The 15,323-nt window shown below is 36.7% G+C and overlaps 1 protein-coding gene across 13 annotated transcripts in view; it reads left to right on the top strand.

Annotated features, from left to right (window-relative positions):
* RYR2 (ryanodine receptor 2) overlaps positions 1-15,323 on the top strand; it is a 785,691-nt gene that overhangs the window by 718,862 nt on the left and 51,506 nt on the right. For 7 of the 13 annotated variants that reach the window (XM_021934128.2, XM_021934136.2, XM_021934148.2 and 4 more), the window contains 4 exons: positions 5,850-5,930; positions 7,056-7,144; positions 8,554-8,682; positions 13,707-13,811. In XM_021934128.2, coding sequence (XP_021789820.1) covers positions 5,850-5,930; positions 7,056-7,144; positions 8,554-8,682; positions 13,707-13,811 — 404 coding nt within the window. Of the gene's footprint in view, positions 1-4,598; positions 4,632-5,849; positions 5,931-7,055; positions 7,145-8,553; positions 8,683-13,706; positions 13,812-15,323 lie in introns of all 13 variants that reach the window. The other 6 variants (XM_021934115.2, XM_021934130.2, XM_021934139.2 and 3 more) reach the window with 1 other exon arrangement.

The following is a 15,323-nucleotide window of genomic DNA, read 5'->3' on the forward strand; positions in this document are numbered from 1 at the left end:
TCCCCTTTTTAGCCTAAGTTTCTCTCATTTCTACAAAAGCCGGAGCCTCCCAAGTTTTTTTTTTTTAAAAGGTTCTTCAGGAAATGTGTTAATTTGTAATATGCTCAATGTTGTCTGTGCTGTATATTTTATATTTATATGTGTTTTCTTTTAATGATTTAATCAAGTTCAAAAACAAAACCTGTATGAATATTTAAAATGTCATTCCATTCTTGGATTTTTTTATTTGTTTTTTTATCAGAACCATTAACCCCATTACCAAATCATTATGACATTGAAAGTGCAATTTTCCTGCTTTCAAAATTCTTCTTGGAATATAACAGAGGATATTGAATTTTGTTTTTGATCATCATCAGGTAGTCCTGGGCTTCATAAAAGCAAGATGAAGTTTTGAAGTTGATCTGATTTCTTAAAAATAGTTTAATTTTTTAAAATCCTCACTACAACATGAACTACCAATTAACCTTCCCCACCTTTCTATCTGTATCTGATAATTTGTTTCACTGAGGTGCTTACTGATACATTTATAATCATCTAATCAAATTTATGTAAAGTTGAAGCAATACAAATTAATTAAGCAAAAGGATTGAATTGATCTTTAAGTATTGGTTACCCTAACTTTTTGTTCCTGTTTTTATTGCTTAGTAATTTATGGGCTACCTTTTCCTCAAGGGTTTCCAAATACTTTCACAAGTGTAGTTTAGTATTCTGTGTACCTTATTCTGCCATTCTTGTGGGTACATTTTCTCTTCAAGGAAAACTTGTGATGTTGGTTCATGGCACCAAATCTTTTCTTAACATCCTTGCACAGTTTTTAAACTTTGAAGCGCTCATTTAAATTAGAGTGACTATTATGTGCTAGATGGTGTCCTAAGCATTGGAAATGATTTAGGAGCTCAGTACTGTGCAGACAGACTTGTAAACAAGTAACTTCAGAACAATGCTTTATGCATATAAAGGAATTTAGGTGGAAGTACCTAGCTGCTGGGATGTGGTGGGAGAAACATCACAGAAGTGACATGTGGTCTGAGTTAGGAATCAAGCTGGTGGATAAGGAAGGCAAAGACATTCCAATGTGAGGGAACCGCATATGCAAAGTTCAAGGTACCAAACATGGCAGAGAATGGTGACTAAGCTGTTGTGAAGGAATGTTCAGACTAGAGGATGGAAAGATAGTACGTGGGAGGTCACAAAGGACCTTCTCTGCCCTGCCAAGGAATCTGCACTTTTTCTGAGGCCGTAGAGAACCCTTAAATACCACTTAAGTGACACTGTGTGTGTTGTTAAATGATCCACCTAGAATTGAGTTCCTAACGTTTATTGTTCAACTAATGCTTCTGATAGACTCCACTAACAAACAGTACAGTGTAGATTTCCCATTTATCAGTCGTGCTACTAAATAGAAATTGACTCTTCCAAAGATAGTGACCAGCATTATTTCCTTCATGGCAGTGGGAGAGCTCTGAGTTATGCCTAATGATAGATTAGAGGGAATTCTTCAAAGTAGACTTTTCATACAGTTAAAGAAATCCATCTGTTTACCAGGGAAGTATGATAATTGGATTCGTGCTTTTGAAAAATTACTGACAGGTAACATTGTGTAAGATAGGTATCAGAGTCTCAAGGCAGGGAAATCAGTAAGGATGTTGATGAATGGAATGGATGAAAAACAGTAAGAATTTCAGTAAGAGTCTTGACAGCCAAGAAACGTAGGCTTCGGCTATAAGAGAAACAACATGCATATCACATTTGAAAGCAAAGGGATTTTTTTTCCCTCTCCAGCTAGTTTAATTTGTTTAACAGAATATACTTTAATTCTGTTATCCTTGGGACAAACCTAATTTATTTTACATAGTGGCCATTTTTGTTGTCTTGGCATCGGAAAGAGGAATGCATTGTATACACTGCTGTCAGATTGTTAACTAAATCTTAATAAATGCACTCAGTGGAATTAATAGAACTGCTGGTCATACAACCTACAGAAATTCTGTAACTTGGAAATTTAGGTCATTTGACCTAAGGCTTCACATTTATTTCTTTTGTGCTTTGTAGACTTCAAAGCACTTTTAATTGTTTGAGCCAATTCAATTCTCCCAACAGTCCTATGAAATGAGGAGTGGAGGAGTTTGTTAATCTCCATATCGACATGATAAAACGAAGGCTCAGAATAGTTAACTGACTAAAGTCACATATCTAGAAATGGTTTTCCTTTGATTCTGAAATTGATGAAAACAAGTACGAGTTCACAATTTAAATAACATATAGTATGTGTGATGATAATTAGTCAAAGATTTTTTTCGTTACTGATGCTAACTTTACAACATTTAGAAACTATAGCACACTGAATTCAGAAAGGTCATATAATACTGAAATTATCTGTTTATTTCCTGTATCTTCCATTAGACTGTGAACTTCTTCAGGTTCTAGATTATGTTCACCTCACAAGGTGCCTGCCATAGAAGAGACACTTAGTGCAAGTTTATTGAGGTTTACCGGAATCATACTCTTTACCAGCCGATGGCTATAGGACATTGGTTATTTAATTTCTTGGTTGTTCACTGAACAACAAAATGGCATTACATTTAGCTAATTTACAGGATTCTAATAAACCTGAATTGAAGTGAGATAACATATCTAGCACATCATAGTCACTAACCAAATATTAACAGTAGACTTATTTTTTTAATTTACTTTTTAATAGAATTGTAATATAATTGAAGCAGTCATACTTAAGCCACTTAAGCGACAATATTAAAACTTCCCATATGGAATAAAATACCTGACTTTTCACTATTTTAAAATATTTTTAGCATTCTTCAGTTTTGGCAAGATGCAGAGTCGATCTTTAAGTCCTCTCCAGATCAACAATCAGCATAATTTCCTCTATGGCAGTGGGGTGCTTTTGAGTCAACTTTATATAGAGTATAGGGGATCCTTCAATGTGGCCAGTCCTATGCTTCATGACTCACCTTTTACCTGTGCGTTATTGTAGATATTGACATGACAGGACCTGATAATGAGAGTGTTAGTCTTTTGGAGTCTATTTATCTTAATTCACCAATGATAGGTAGAACAGTGGCCTTTAAAAATGTATTAACTTTATTAGATCTTTAAAATAGGACTTACTGTTTCACTCTTAGCTTGATTAAACACAATCTGCCTAGATTATTTCCAGGAAAACATTGTAATTTTGAGAACATTTTAATCCATGAAGATGGTGTTCAGGAGATAGATACACAGTTAATAAATTCAAATCGCTATGTTCAGCAGCTTGGTATGATATTTCCATATTTTTTAGTGTTATTGCCACTGCACCTAATATATTAACCTTTCCACAATTTACAAAAAATTACCACAGATTGTGAAGAGCCAGGGACATAGACAGGGTACATGTTATCTTTATTTTAGACAAGAGAAAACGAAGGTGCAAAGAATGAACTCCGCAGCAGCAGCAATATTGGAATACCTCTCCCTTTATTACAGTATTAAAAATCTTAAGCCTCTTATAAAAATGAAACCAAAGGAATGTCCTTCACAATATGTACCTTGAGCCCTCGGGCAGCAATTACAAATCGTGATTGACCAACGTAAGAGCACTTTCAACTACATGTTACTTCATTCCGTTATTTGTTATTGATCTTAGTTTCCATCTTACAATGGAATTTCTTTTGCACACATCACAAAATAGACTGCTGATCCTGTACCTTCTGCAGACATAAAGCCATCATCCATCTCTGTTATTCTACCACTTATTTGCAGCATGGGCAATGGCAGCATTTTAATCAGATAGGAATGTCTTCATGAAGCAACAGCACCCCAGCTTATACCTGGTATCACCTGCTGGTAAATGAAGGCCTGACTCGTCCCCTCCCTCACCCCTCCCCTCTTCCCATTGTTCTACGATGTGCGGTGTGTCCTTATATAAGTGAAGTTACTTGTACGTGTTTCGGTATACAGTCAAGAAAATACTGTGTGTGTCAACAATAAATAAAACCTTATGTTATAAATCGTTATTGTGCAGAGTATTTTTAGGTACACAGGTAGATTATATTTATTTCACTGTTTTTCTGAATACTTTCTGGTAAGGGTTACTTCTTCATATTGAATATATGAACACTTAAAGTGTGTACGTGGTTTATTGAATTGTTTTTTGAAAACTAAAACATTGCAGATGGGCTCACAGGGAAAGAATCAATAAGCCTATGTAACAAACTCATAATATTTTGATTTAAATATCACTTTAAAGACTCTTCTGATTAAAGTGACTCATGAAAATGGTACTAAGTATCACCAATGAAGAGTTTAGTTCCTTTATTTGCCTAAAACATTCTCCCTTTTGTTTCCTATCCTGTCGTGAATTTAAACACTGAGGAATGGACTTATCAGCCAACTATGGGAGATTCAACACAACAATGTGCCTGTAACACTTAAACTTGCCACAACGTCTGATTTGCATACTTGGTGATTGTAGCGTAGTCACCAAATTTCATATCTTGTGGGCTAACAGGGAAATGAGTACAGTGATTTTATGTACTTTTTTTAATGTTTATATTAGTTTTCAAAATGGTTTTGCTTCCTAACCCTACCATTATATGAAGCCTCTCACTTTGAAAGTCACAGACTGCGGACTGGTAAGTCCATCAGCTCTCTGTCGCTGTGATCATTCATGATTTCACTTAAAGTAAACATACGATCATTGCATCGTTTTCTTTCTCAACCCAAAGTATTTCCATTCTGTAAAAAGTTCTCATTTTTTAAAATACTTTAGTCCATTCATTCACTGGCTATCTTGTCATTTTTGCTTTTAAACAAATTTAGATTTTGGAGCAGGTGCTCGTAATGTGGAACTTTTTTGTTTGTTTGTTTTACTTCCCCACGGACACTTTCTGTTTTGAAAATCAGCTTCATTTGTGTGGTGCTGTTCTGAGTTTCTTTCCTTGTGTTTTTGCTTTCAAAATAACTTGTGATCACGAGACATTTAAATTGAAATATAAGTAAACTGAGCCCTTTAATGAGGTTTTTCTCCTTGCCCCCAAAATACTTGTTAGTGTTGGATGATGCAGAGAAACCTCTGTAACTAGGGGATGCCTTTTTTTTCACCTTTTCTTTGTTAGTTTTAGCTCTCACAACACGAGCCACCAAAGTCTTTCTTTTGGTTTCATATTTAGAATTAAGGTTGTTTGCCATTTCCTCCTCCTATGGAAGTAATGCTCAAACCAGTCACATCTCTATTTTAGATTTCAGAAATCTTTCCTTTTTTCTTTTTAATTCAGTAGACAGCCTGATAACAAAGTTAATTAAAACAAGTTAATCAACAATTTTCTAGCGATTTACAGCTTTCACAAAAATCCATGAATTATTTTTTTAGTGAAAGAAACTCTTGGCCCTGCTTTTTTGGATACACAGAATACTTTCCATTGAATCATTTGGCCACAATCCAGGTACAAAGCAAATTTAACCTGCATGAGAGACGCAGAGAAAGGTCCCTTGAGATGCAGAGAAAGGTCCCTTCTATGCACACCTTGCCAAATACAAGAACATAAAGAAAGAAAGAAGCAAAGTTTAAGCCTTTAGGTCGTTTGTAAAATGTTGCCAATCCCATGCTGCTACTTTTAACAGAGAAGTCTGAGTTTTAAAATTCAAACCTTCTTTTCTTACAAAGAAAAAGAGCGTCTATCTGCCAAGCGCATGATCTTATGAGCTTCAGATAGCAAAGTGGCTATGACCTGTGACTGTTTTTGGTTCAGAACAATGCTAGATCAACATGCAAGTTGTATGGAGGTGGGGACAGAAAGGGAGGGGCAGCCTGGGGTGGTTGGTAATGTCTGATCCCTCTGGACTTCCCGCAGGAGAAAAGGTTCTACAGGACGATGAGTTCACCTGTGACCTCTTCCGATTCCTGCAGCTACTCTGTGAGGGACACAACTCAGGTTTGTGAGTCCCCAAAACTTCTGATGCTACTAAGGCATAAATAATGTTTTCAAGCCAGTAATAACAGGAACTTGTTAGTTCCAATTATGCATCATTCTAGAGACAACAAATTGTTCTAGAACATGTCTCTGCATTGGGCACTGGGACATTTTATACATTGCTTCCCTGCTTTCACAGTCCTTGGATAGCTATTTCACTTGAGTCTTATCAATTATTTTGATGTTAGGGAAGACACATGAGGCTGGGCGCGGTTCCTCACTTGTAATCCCAACACTTTGGGAGGCCGAGGTGGGAGGAGGATTGCTTGAACTTAGGAGTCCAATATCAGCCTAGGAAACATAGCGAGACCCCCATCTCTACAAAAAAATTTAAAAAATTATCCAGACATGGTGGTGCGTGCTCATAGTCCCATCTGCATGGGAGGCTGGGGCAGGAGGATTGCTCAAGGCCAGGAGTTTGAGGCTACAGTGAGCTGTGATTGCCCCACTGCACTGCAGCTTAGGCAACACAGCAAGATCCTGTCTCTCAATAAAAAAAAAAAAAAGATGATTTATGAAAAATATAAATAGTTATAGAGTAATATAGAGCATTATTTCTTTTGTACCACCTGTCTTTACTTTGAGTGTACACATACTTCATTGTACTACTTAACATAATGTATCTCCATTAGTTGTTTACACATCTAACTCTCTAACAGACTTGTGCACCCCTGAAGGCAGGAACTCTGTCTTAATTTTATCTTGGCTGACCCCAGCACTTTGCACAGTACTGAGGAGTAAGTGATTAATGAATAAATAATTTCCTTCTTATATCCTCAAGGATAGCAACCTTTTTCAGTCATTCATTTGCCCAGAGCTCTAGAACTAGGAATAAGGAAACTGATATTAGAAACATCTGAGACAAAAATTGAATATTGATCATCTATGGAGCACGCAGATACTCTTTCGGGGTGATCACTTTTTATGGAAAATATAAATTATTTTCATATTAAAACTATTAGATAAAAACACTGCACTAACCCACAATGATTTTGCTGCAGAAAACATTTGCCTTTGGAGTTCTTAGAATAACTCAATTTGAACTTCTGAGCGAGCATTAATAACATTTTTTTTAATCTTGCATAGATTTTCAGAATTATCTGAGAACTCAGACTGGCAATAATACAACTGTCAACATAATCATCTCCACTGTAGACTACCTACTGAGAGTTCAGGTATGTTGCTTTCTATATTAGTAACAAATTAAAAGGGTTGATATGTTGAAACAATACGGCAGAGTTTTAATGTATTTTGGTTTATAACTAGAAAGGAGTTTTTGAGATAGTTTATCTCTGATCACAATCTCTCAGCAATTCTTAGAGCAAAACTGCCACTGTTATCTCCACTCCTGATCCTGCCTCCTACTTTTGCTCATATTTTATTTCTGTAAGTAGAGATTCTTCCCCTCTGTTTCTTTAGCTTGATGGTATTTTAAAGTCATTTTCATTTTATAAAGCACTTTTATACGCTGCTCCTTCTTCTACAGTTGTTAGACAAATTGGGGAAGAATGTTTGGAACATTCATAGGAATAGGAAAGAAAGGCTTTGTAACTACTACCATATACTGAAATTTCACAGTCTAAGGTCACTTCTTTTCAGATGTCCTAATATTTGCATTAATTTTCATACCACATTGCTTAAAAAATCTCTGACATTTTGATCATATTTGAGAATGTTACTCAAACTGAATTGAAGATGTAGGCCTCTTAAATAATGAGAGCCCTTTACAACTTTTTTTCCCCTCATTTTATTTATAAGCCAAACCAAGCACAGTATTTTAAAAACTATAAATGCAGACTTTCAGCTTTTTCCTTAATCTTTGAGTGTGTAACATCACAACCTTTTTTGCTAACTGAAAGCTTAATGTGGTGGGGGAAGGTCCATTTTGAAGTCAGTACGCCAAGAAGTGTTGCTGAAAACACATTTGCAATTTTAAAAATTGTCTGAAAACTCAAACGTAGTTCACAGGCTGAACTAAATTGGATTATTTACTTATCCAACCAACATTTCTTTAAAATGTACGTTATTGTTAAATACATCTGCTTTATAGAGATTGATCTTATTTAGATAATTGTTTATAATGATTAGTATTTACAAGCAATCCAGCCAGTTTTCTCAGGGACAGGTGCAAAAGCCATGGATATCAGCGAGTTCTCACTGATGAAATGTTATTGGCTTTGTTGGAGAAAAAGGAGGTCAGATGTCGGTACCCCAAAAAAGATTATTCCATGATTCATCTATTTTCTCTGCTCACATAGTAAACATCTAACTTTGCTCATGGATAAATATGCTCCAGTCTTAATGAATTCTTATGTTTATGAAGTTCAGGGTTACCAGACAGTAATTTTCAAAGCTAAGTTTTCTTCTGGTCTTCTCTTCAGTTGTTAGTTATATCTAAAAAGGAGGTTCCCATATTGTATGTTTAGGAAAATCATTGAAGAATGATATTTAATTCACAGATGTTTTTGTTTGCTACCATATCTATTATTTAAAATACTTCTCAAGCATAGAGTCCCAGACTGGTTAGTCAATGGTAACTTTAGAATGTGACTGAATAATAAACAATATCATCTCTATTTCCCAGGAATCAATTAGTGACTTTTACTGGTATTACTCTGGGAAAGATGTTATTGATGAACAAGGACAACGGAATTTCTCCAAAGCTATTCAAGTGGCAAAACAAGTCTTTAACACTCTTACAGAGTATATTCAGGTAAACATTTAAACATAGCTGCTATCTGTAGCACTGAATTCCTCAGAAAAATGCAGTATGTCTAGAGTAGTTTCCATATCTCTTATTGACCCCTTTCCGAGTTTCTTTGCAAATTGCTACAATTAAAATATTAGGTTGAGATGTGCATTTATATGGAATGAAATTGCTTCACCATTTGGCAGGTTGAGATATGGTTAACTCCTTAGAGGCATGGACTGTGATATTAGCTCTATTGCACCTCCAGGGCCTGGTATATATATTAAGCACTTAGTAAATATTAAGGAAGGAAGGGAGAGCCGGCACAACATTAAGCCACTCTTTCTAGTATTCCACTAAAAGTGGGAAGAAGTTTCATAGAAACTTAAGAAAGAGAAGAGCGTTTGAAAACATCGCATATGTATATTATAGATAAAATTCCAAATACCATATAGAATATTCTTTTCTGTTTTACATCGATTTGTTTTATGTTCTCCTTGAACTAAGCTTCTAGCCTTAACTTCAGATTTTTTTTTAAGATTTGATAAAATTCTGCGTTTTTCTTCAATCAGCAAAACTTTGCTGATGACCAGTCATCTTTCCTTTCTTTCTTGTCTCAGTGGCCCATATTACCCTGAATCATTCACTATGTTTGACATGTCCCATGCTAAGGATAAAACAGGAGGGAGAAACTTATAATTGGCTTTGTGAGACTAAACAGAAGCTTGTGGGGAGAAGAAAGGTTAAGTTAAAAATAAATTGTATCCCAGGAGCCTAACAGTTACAGCTGTTTCAGTAAATAAATGACTCATGGCCAAGTACAGCCAACCAAGAGTAAGTGCTGTAGAGGTAGGAAGACGTCCTCTAGGCTCACTTTCCTCTGCATTCGGTCCCTTGGAAGCATGGCACTTTCTGTATTATTTTTTGCCTTGTTGGGGAAGAGGAACCTTATTTCAGCACTTCCAGATGGAAAAGTCGCAGTTGATAATTCTAATAACATTTCCTTTAAAATCAAATAAAAGTGAAAGCTTCAGTCAGTTTTGGTCTACTCATAGTCCCATTTCCTTACCTCTCCTGGCTTTCATTATTGCTTTAGTATTCGCATTCATGTCTAGAATGATACCAGTACAACAACATTCATGTGTCACGTCCTGAATAAATAACAGGATTGACTGATGGCATTAGCAAGCCACTGGATTTTGCAGAAATGGGAATCAGGATGATTTCTATAATATATTCCAAATGAAACATAACCGCCATTTCAGCTAAGAGTGGGCATTTCTTGGTTCCTAAAATAATTGAGATTCCTGAATTTATCGAAAGCTAGAAGCATCCATTGAGCTCTTACTATGTGCAAAACTCTTTATTAGGTGTTGTCATAGAACACGGATTTCTACGTGAATGTTCAAAGGATATTGGATAAAGTCACATGGCTTATCATGCTTGGTTCAATAAGAACCAAAAAAAAAAAAAAAAAAAAACAGAAGTAACAAGTAACTTCTCCTGTTACTTTTTTATATGACATATTTTAAAATAACAATCATATGTGAAATATGTATTTTGGAATAATTTTAGGTATTCAGAAAAGTTGCAAAGATAGTACAGAGGGTTTCTGTATATGATTCACCCAGCTTTCCCTAGTGCTGACGTTTTATATACTCATGGCACTTTTGTCAAAACTAAGAAATTAACATTGGCACATCCTGTTAACTAAATTACGGCTTTCTTTTGATTTTACCAGTTTTTCCATTCATGTTCTTTGTTTTTTAAAATTCTGGGATACAATCCAAGTAACCACATTACATTTAGTGAAATATGGTTTAGAGAAGCTTGCCTTAGTGGCATATCTGCTGATAAATATTGATACCATGAAGATAAGCTTATCGTTAGCCTCGTGCTTCTTCTGGACTGCCTTTTAGATTACAGCATTGCATATTGCTTTATTATTCAAACTTCTAACTACAGCAAGTTATATAAGGGGGAGATCCAACACCATTGAAATAAATGGAATTACCTGTAAGATTGTAATCCCAGTTTAATAAAAGGGGAAGAATTGTTTGAGTAAGAGGACGTTGTATTGTCGAGGTTCCTAGAGTAAGACCATGAGGTAGTTGCTGAGAAGAGGGAAAGCTTGATCTGTCCTTGGCACAGGTCCTTCTGGTAGTTAGCAAAGGTCTTCCATGTTGCAGGCACATACATCAGGAGAAAAAGAATGCAAGGCAGCAGGCTAGGGAGTTTACAGCTCCCAGAAGCTGATGACCTAAGGTTGAGCAAGCCCTAAAAAGGACATTCTGTGTGTTTCGGGTTTTAGAAGAAGAAATGGGTACTTTGGTTCTGAGCTTGTGACTCTGTCACGTGAGGGTTGGCCAGACAACTTTTGCTCACCTAGGGGTTGCACGAGAGCATAACCCCTTGTAATACTTCAACTTTTGATTTAAACCTTACCTATCACAGGAAGAAAATTATTTCTGACTTGAAGAAGAAACAAGTTTATATTCCTAAAAATGGCTTTCTAGTGTTCACCTAATAGCCTCTTGCACTTTTCATCCTCCCTCATTTATATGCCATTGGAATACCAGACTGACACTGAACATCAACCACAGGAAAATCCTAAAGATCTATTGCTTTCAAACCAGAGCTGTAATAGCCATTTTGGACTAATTACAACCAGGGATGAAGGAAACTATAAAACTACTATATCTGGTACATTAAATGAACTGGATTTAATGACCTCCAGATTAAAATAACCTGATTCCTTCTCACCACTGTCCCTTCAGACTTGCTCTGTTGACCATTTCTTTACCACTAGAAGGAATCTTGTGCACTGACCACTTTCAGATAAATAAAATCATGTCAGTCACTTTGTCACAAAAATCGTCTCATTTCAGTAAAGCTTCCCCTCATTCTTGGGCCTCATTTTCAGCTGGAAAACGTGGAGTGAGGGTGTGGGCAAGAACTCCCATCTGGATATTGTTTATTCTGGAGGGAGTCCAATCTGCGCTTTTTTTACTCTCTCCCCTCAAGGTTCTTCTCTCTCTTTCCCTTTCCCCTCCTGGTTAACCCCAGGCTTCCTCTGGGTTGGAGCTGTGGGAGAGAGGAGGTAAAAGGAAGGAAAGGTCTCCACTGGGCGCATGTAATCCCAGAGTGCACCATGGAGCTGGCCCTCTGCTGTGATGTGTTGTATTTTTTCATCTAACGTGCAAGCCTGGCCCTCTTAGTCCTCCAGTGCCTGGAAATGACTCTTCTCCCATCCAGTTTAAAGTTATTCCGTCAGACCTCATGCATCTGGTGGCTCCCATCCACCTTGGAATTCTGTCACCATTTCAGACTGATTTCAGATGGGGCAGAATGGCCCCTTCCTGAGTAGTCCATATAAGAAACACACATCTTTTTCGTCACATGCTGTCTGTCATGCTTTCTAATACCAGACCTTATGCTTCCCAACTTCAGAAGACAGAAACTGAGCTCACATGATGGCTCTCCTGGAGCCTCTTCTCTCACTTGCTGTAAGGGGATGCAGAAGTAATGAAATGGAGAGGCTCAGCACATGGAGAACCCCCTCCAAAGTCTCCCCGTTTTCAACTCCAACCCCTTTATATCCTTAGAGTGGAAAGATCTATTTTTAGTCACCCCTTTTGCAGATAGTCTACTGCTTTTGTAATACATGGGTACATGTCATTCTCATAATCATATGAGAACACATAGTCAATATCTCAGCTGTAGGGCCTCAAGAGATACTGAGACAGGAAAAAGTTCTATTTCAGCATCTTGGATATGGCCATCTCTTCCAATCACTTGTTTCTAGCATAAGATCCGAAATGTTTTTATGTGGTCTGCAATTTAAAGTTATTATGAGTTGTTATTTGCCTAAAGGAATGAAGGAATTTGAAGTTAACAGTATTGTATGTACTTTTTTCCTTTCTAAGTAAAATCCCTGTTATTTTCATGACTGATGTAGATGGGTTTACAAAACTGAATGATGGTAGAAGTTTTTCACTGGAAAGTGAAAATAGAAATCGGCTCCAAGAAAACAGTCTGGCTGCTACAGCAGATCCACTCTAGTATTGGTACTTCAGACGTGTCAGCTAAGAGAACAAAGTTAGGCTTGTTAAAAGATAAACTTAGGCACAATAACATCTTACGAAGTTTATCTGAGCATTCAACTATTTATGAATTGAGCAACACCAGAACACTAATGGTTCAGCCCTTCACCAAGGGTGGGGGCACTTTTATAAGGTGCTCCTGGAAGCAAGACAAGCAAAGAGATTTGATTGGTAAAAGTGGAAAGTTCCTAGTTAGAGGTTAGTTGGCAGTTTCTGACTGGTGAACTCTAGTTAGAAGTTAGTTGGCAGTTTCTGATTGGTTAAGCTTAAATTTACACTGAGTTGGGATTTGGTTTTCTTAGGGAGGAACCCGAGATACTGGAGCCATCTCAGCCTAATGATCTCTCAATTAGTTATTTGAACCACTTCCAATTGTCTTGGATTCTGGATTCATGAAATTAATAAACAAGTATTACTCTTTTAAAACACTTCAATGGTTGCACCATTTGTAAAACAGTTGTCCAATTTAGAAAATGTTGAAGAGGATTTTTTTCTCTATGTGAATGCTTTATCCAGGTTACTATTTAGGAGTAAAAGGGTAATCAGCTCTCATCTAAAGCATATTCTCAGATTCTTCTCAATACAAAATGGTGACTACTGATTGATTGGACTGAAGAGCCAAAGCACCCAGACCTTATTTTTTTCCTCTAAATAGAAGAGATCAAAGCCAGACAAAAAAAAAAAAAAAAAAAAAAAAAGATTCACAAAATATAAAAATCCTTGAGAAATTTTTTTGGAATCATTAAACATTTTAAAGAGGAATGTATTTATCTATTAAGGGTTATTATCATCACTGTATCTCTTTCTTTCGCTTCAAGTTCCTATCTTTTTAGATAATGTGCCAGCAGTGAGATACGTCAGCACTAAGGCGACTTTTCCCATTATTGTGAAGTTTGTTTTGGCAAATAAATTATGAGGAATAATTGCTGTTTGTTTACACTCCAGGGTCCTTGCACTGGGAATCAACAGAGTTTGGCACACAGCAGGCTGTGGGATGCTGTGGTCGGCTTTCTTCATGTATTTGCCCATATGCAGATGAAGCTGTCGCAGGTAAACTACCTTCCTCTCTCCTAAATGACAAACTGGAGACTGCAGTCATCAGCAAATTAAATGTGCTTTTTGATGTTGGAACATTATCTTTTTAAAATCACTTTATCACTTGTCTTTTTAAGATCATTTTGTCATGTCTCTTTTGTTCTACATGAACTTTTTTTTAAATAAAAAACATTATGTAACCTGAAAATAGATAGGATTCATTATTCAAATTTGAGACAAAGGATATTAGGAAATTGAATGTAATGGAGAAATGAAACAGTTGAGTCCCCAAACATTGTACATTTCCCAAGCTTCATCTTCCTGGCCATGGCTCACTGGAATTTTCCTTCCCCTTACAGATAATTGAAATAGGTTTTATAATCTGTTACAAGGGAGATAATTTTGTTATAGGGTCTTAAACAAGCAGATGTTCTCAGTAGGGTGATGTTTACCCATAACCAGTGTATTTAATTTTGTGACAAAGAGAAAAAGTAGCTATTATACGGATAAGCAAATGAAGAATAAACAGATTTTCCACCATGTTTTAATGTCAACTTGAGAGAACCTATTGAAAAATATCAGCTTGTTTTCTCACTGCTGGATTTGTTTCATTTGAAACAAAAAGATACACAAATAGAAAAGTTCTTGTGAATGTGTCTCTTCAATGCAGTGAATTTTGATGGTATAACCCGAGACCTTCAGAGTGTGGGCATTTGCCAGGTGGTCAGATAGAAGAAAGAATGTCAGATTAAAAGACAGAATGCTGCCGTTCTAATTCCTGAGCTGTCATGACTTGTTCCGCCCATGTGGGCCAGGTCGCTTCCCTGAGGCCTTGTGTCTCTGCAGTAAAGTGAAGAACCTGCCCCTCAGGCCTGCATATGACAGTATGCAGGATGTATTGTCAAAGATCAACAAGGCTGGACGCTAGTAAAAGTGGTAAGGATACATCTTAATGTCAAAGATAAACAAAGCTGGATACTAGTTAAACGAATAAGGACGGATTTTAATCAGTAGTGCTATTGCAACAAGGAAAAAGAGTTCAGCATAAACTGAACCCGATTTGATTTGTGCAGAGGTGACTGGGAATATTAATGGGAAAATGAAGATTAGAGAAGGGGCGAACAGGGGCTCAGTAGAGTCAGGGGAGTGAAAAGTTACAACAGGTTCATTGGTGTAAATGTGATTAGACCAGCTATATCTGCTAACTGGCAATTGTCAAAGTTAGGATTCTGTCCTTCTCCAGAGTCCTTATCCTTAGATGTTGTCTAGAACAGTCGATTTTTTATCAACCTCGCGTTTTCCCAGGCAGGTACTTTAGTGGAGGGCTGGGCTCATCCTAGAGATGCAGTCTTGAACAGTTAGAAACTATATTAGTGTTTGTTCAAGTCTTTATAGACCAAAGTTGAGGCCAAGTTGAGAAGAGGGCTCAGAGGTACCTGGCTAGAGTTTGGTGAAGGAGAGAATGTCAATATGGAGTTATTGGTGACTTGAGCCCAGTAGAGAAATTCTAGTCTTTCATTTAATCAC

This window comes from Papio anubis, chromosome 1 (genome assembly GCF_008728515.1).
Source record: "Papio anubis isolate 15944 chromosome 1, Panubis1.0, whole genome shotgun sequence".
Classification (NCBI taxonomy): Eukaryota; Metazoa; Chordata; class Mammalia; order Primates; family Cercopithecidae; genus Papio; species Papio anubis.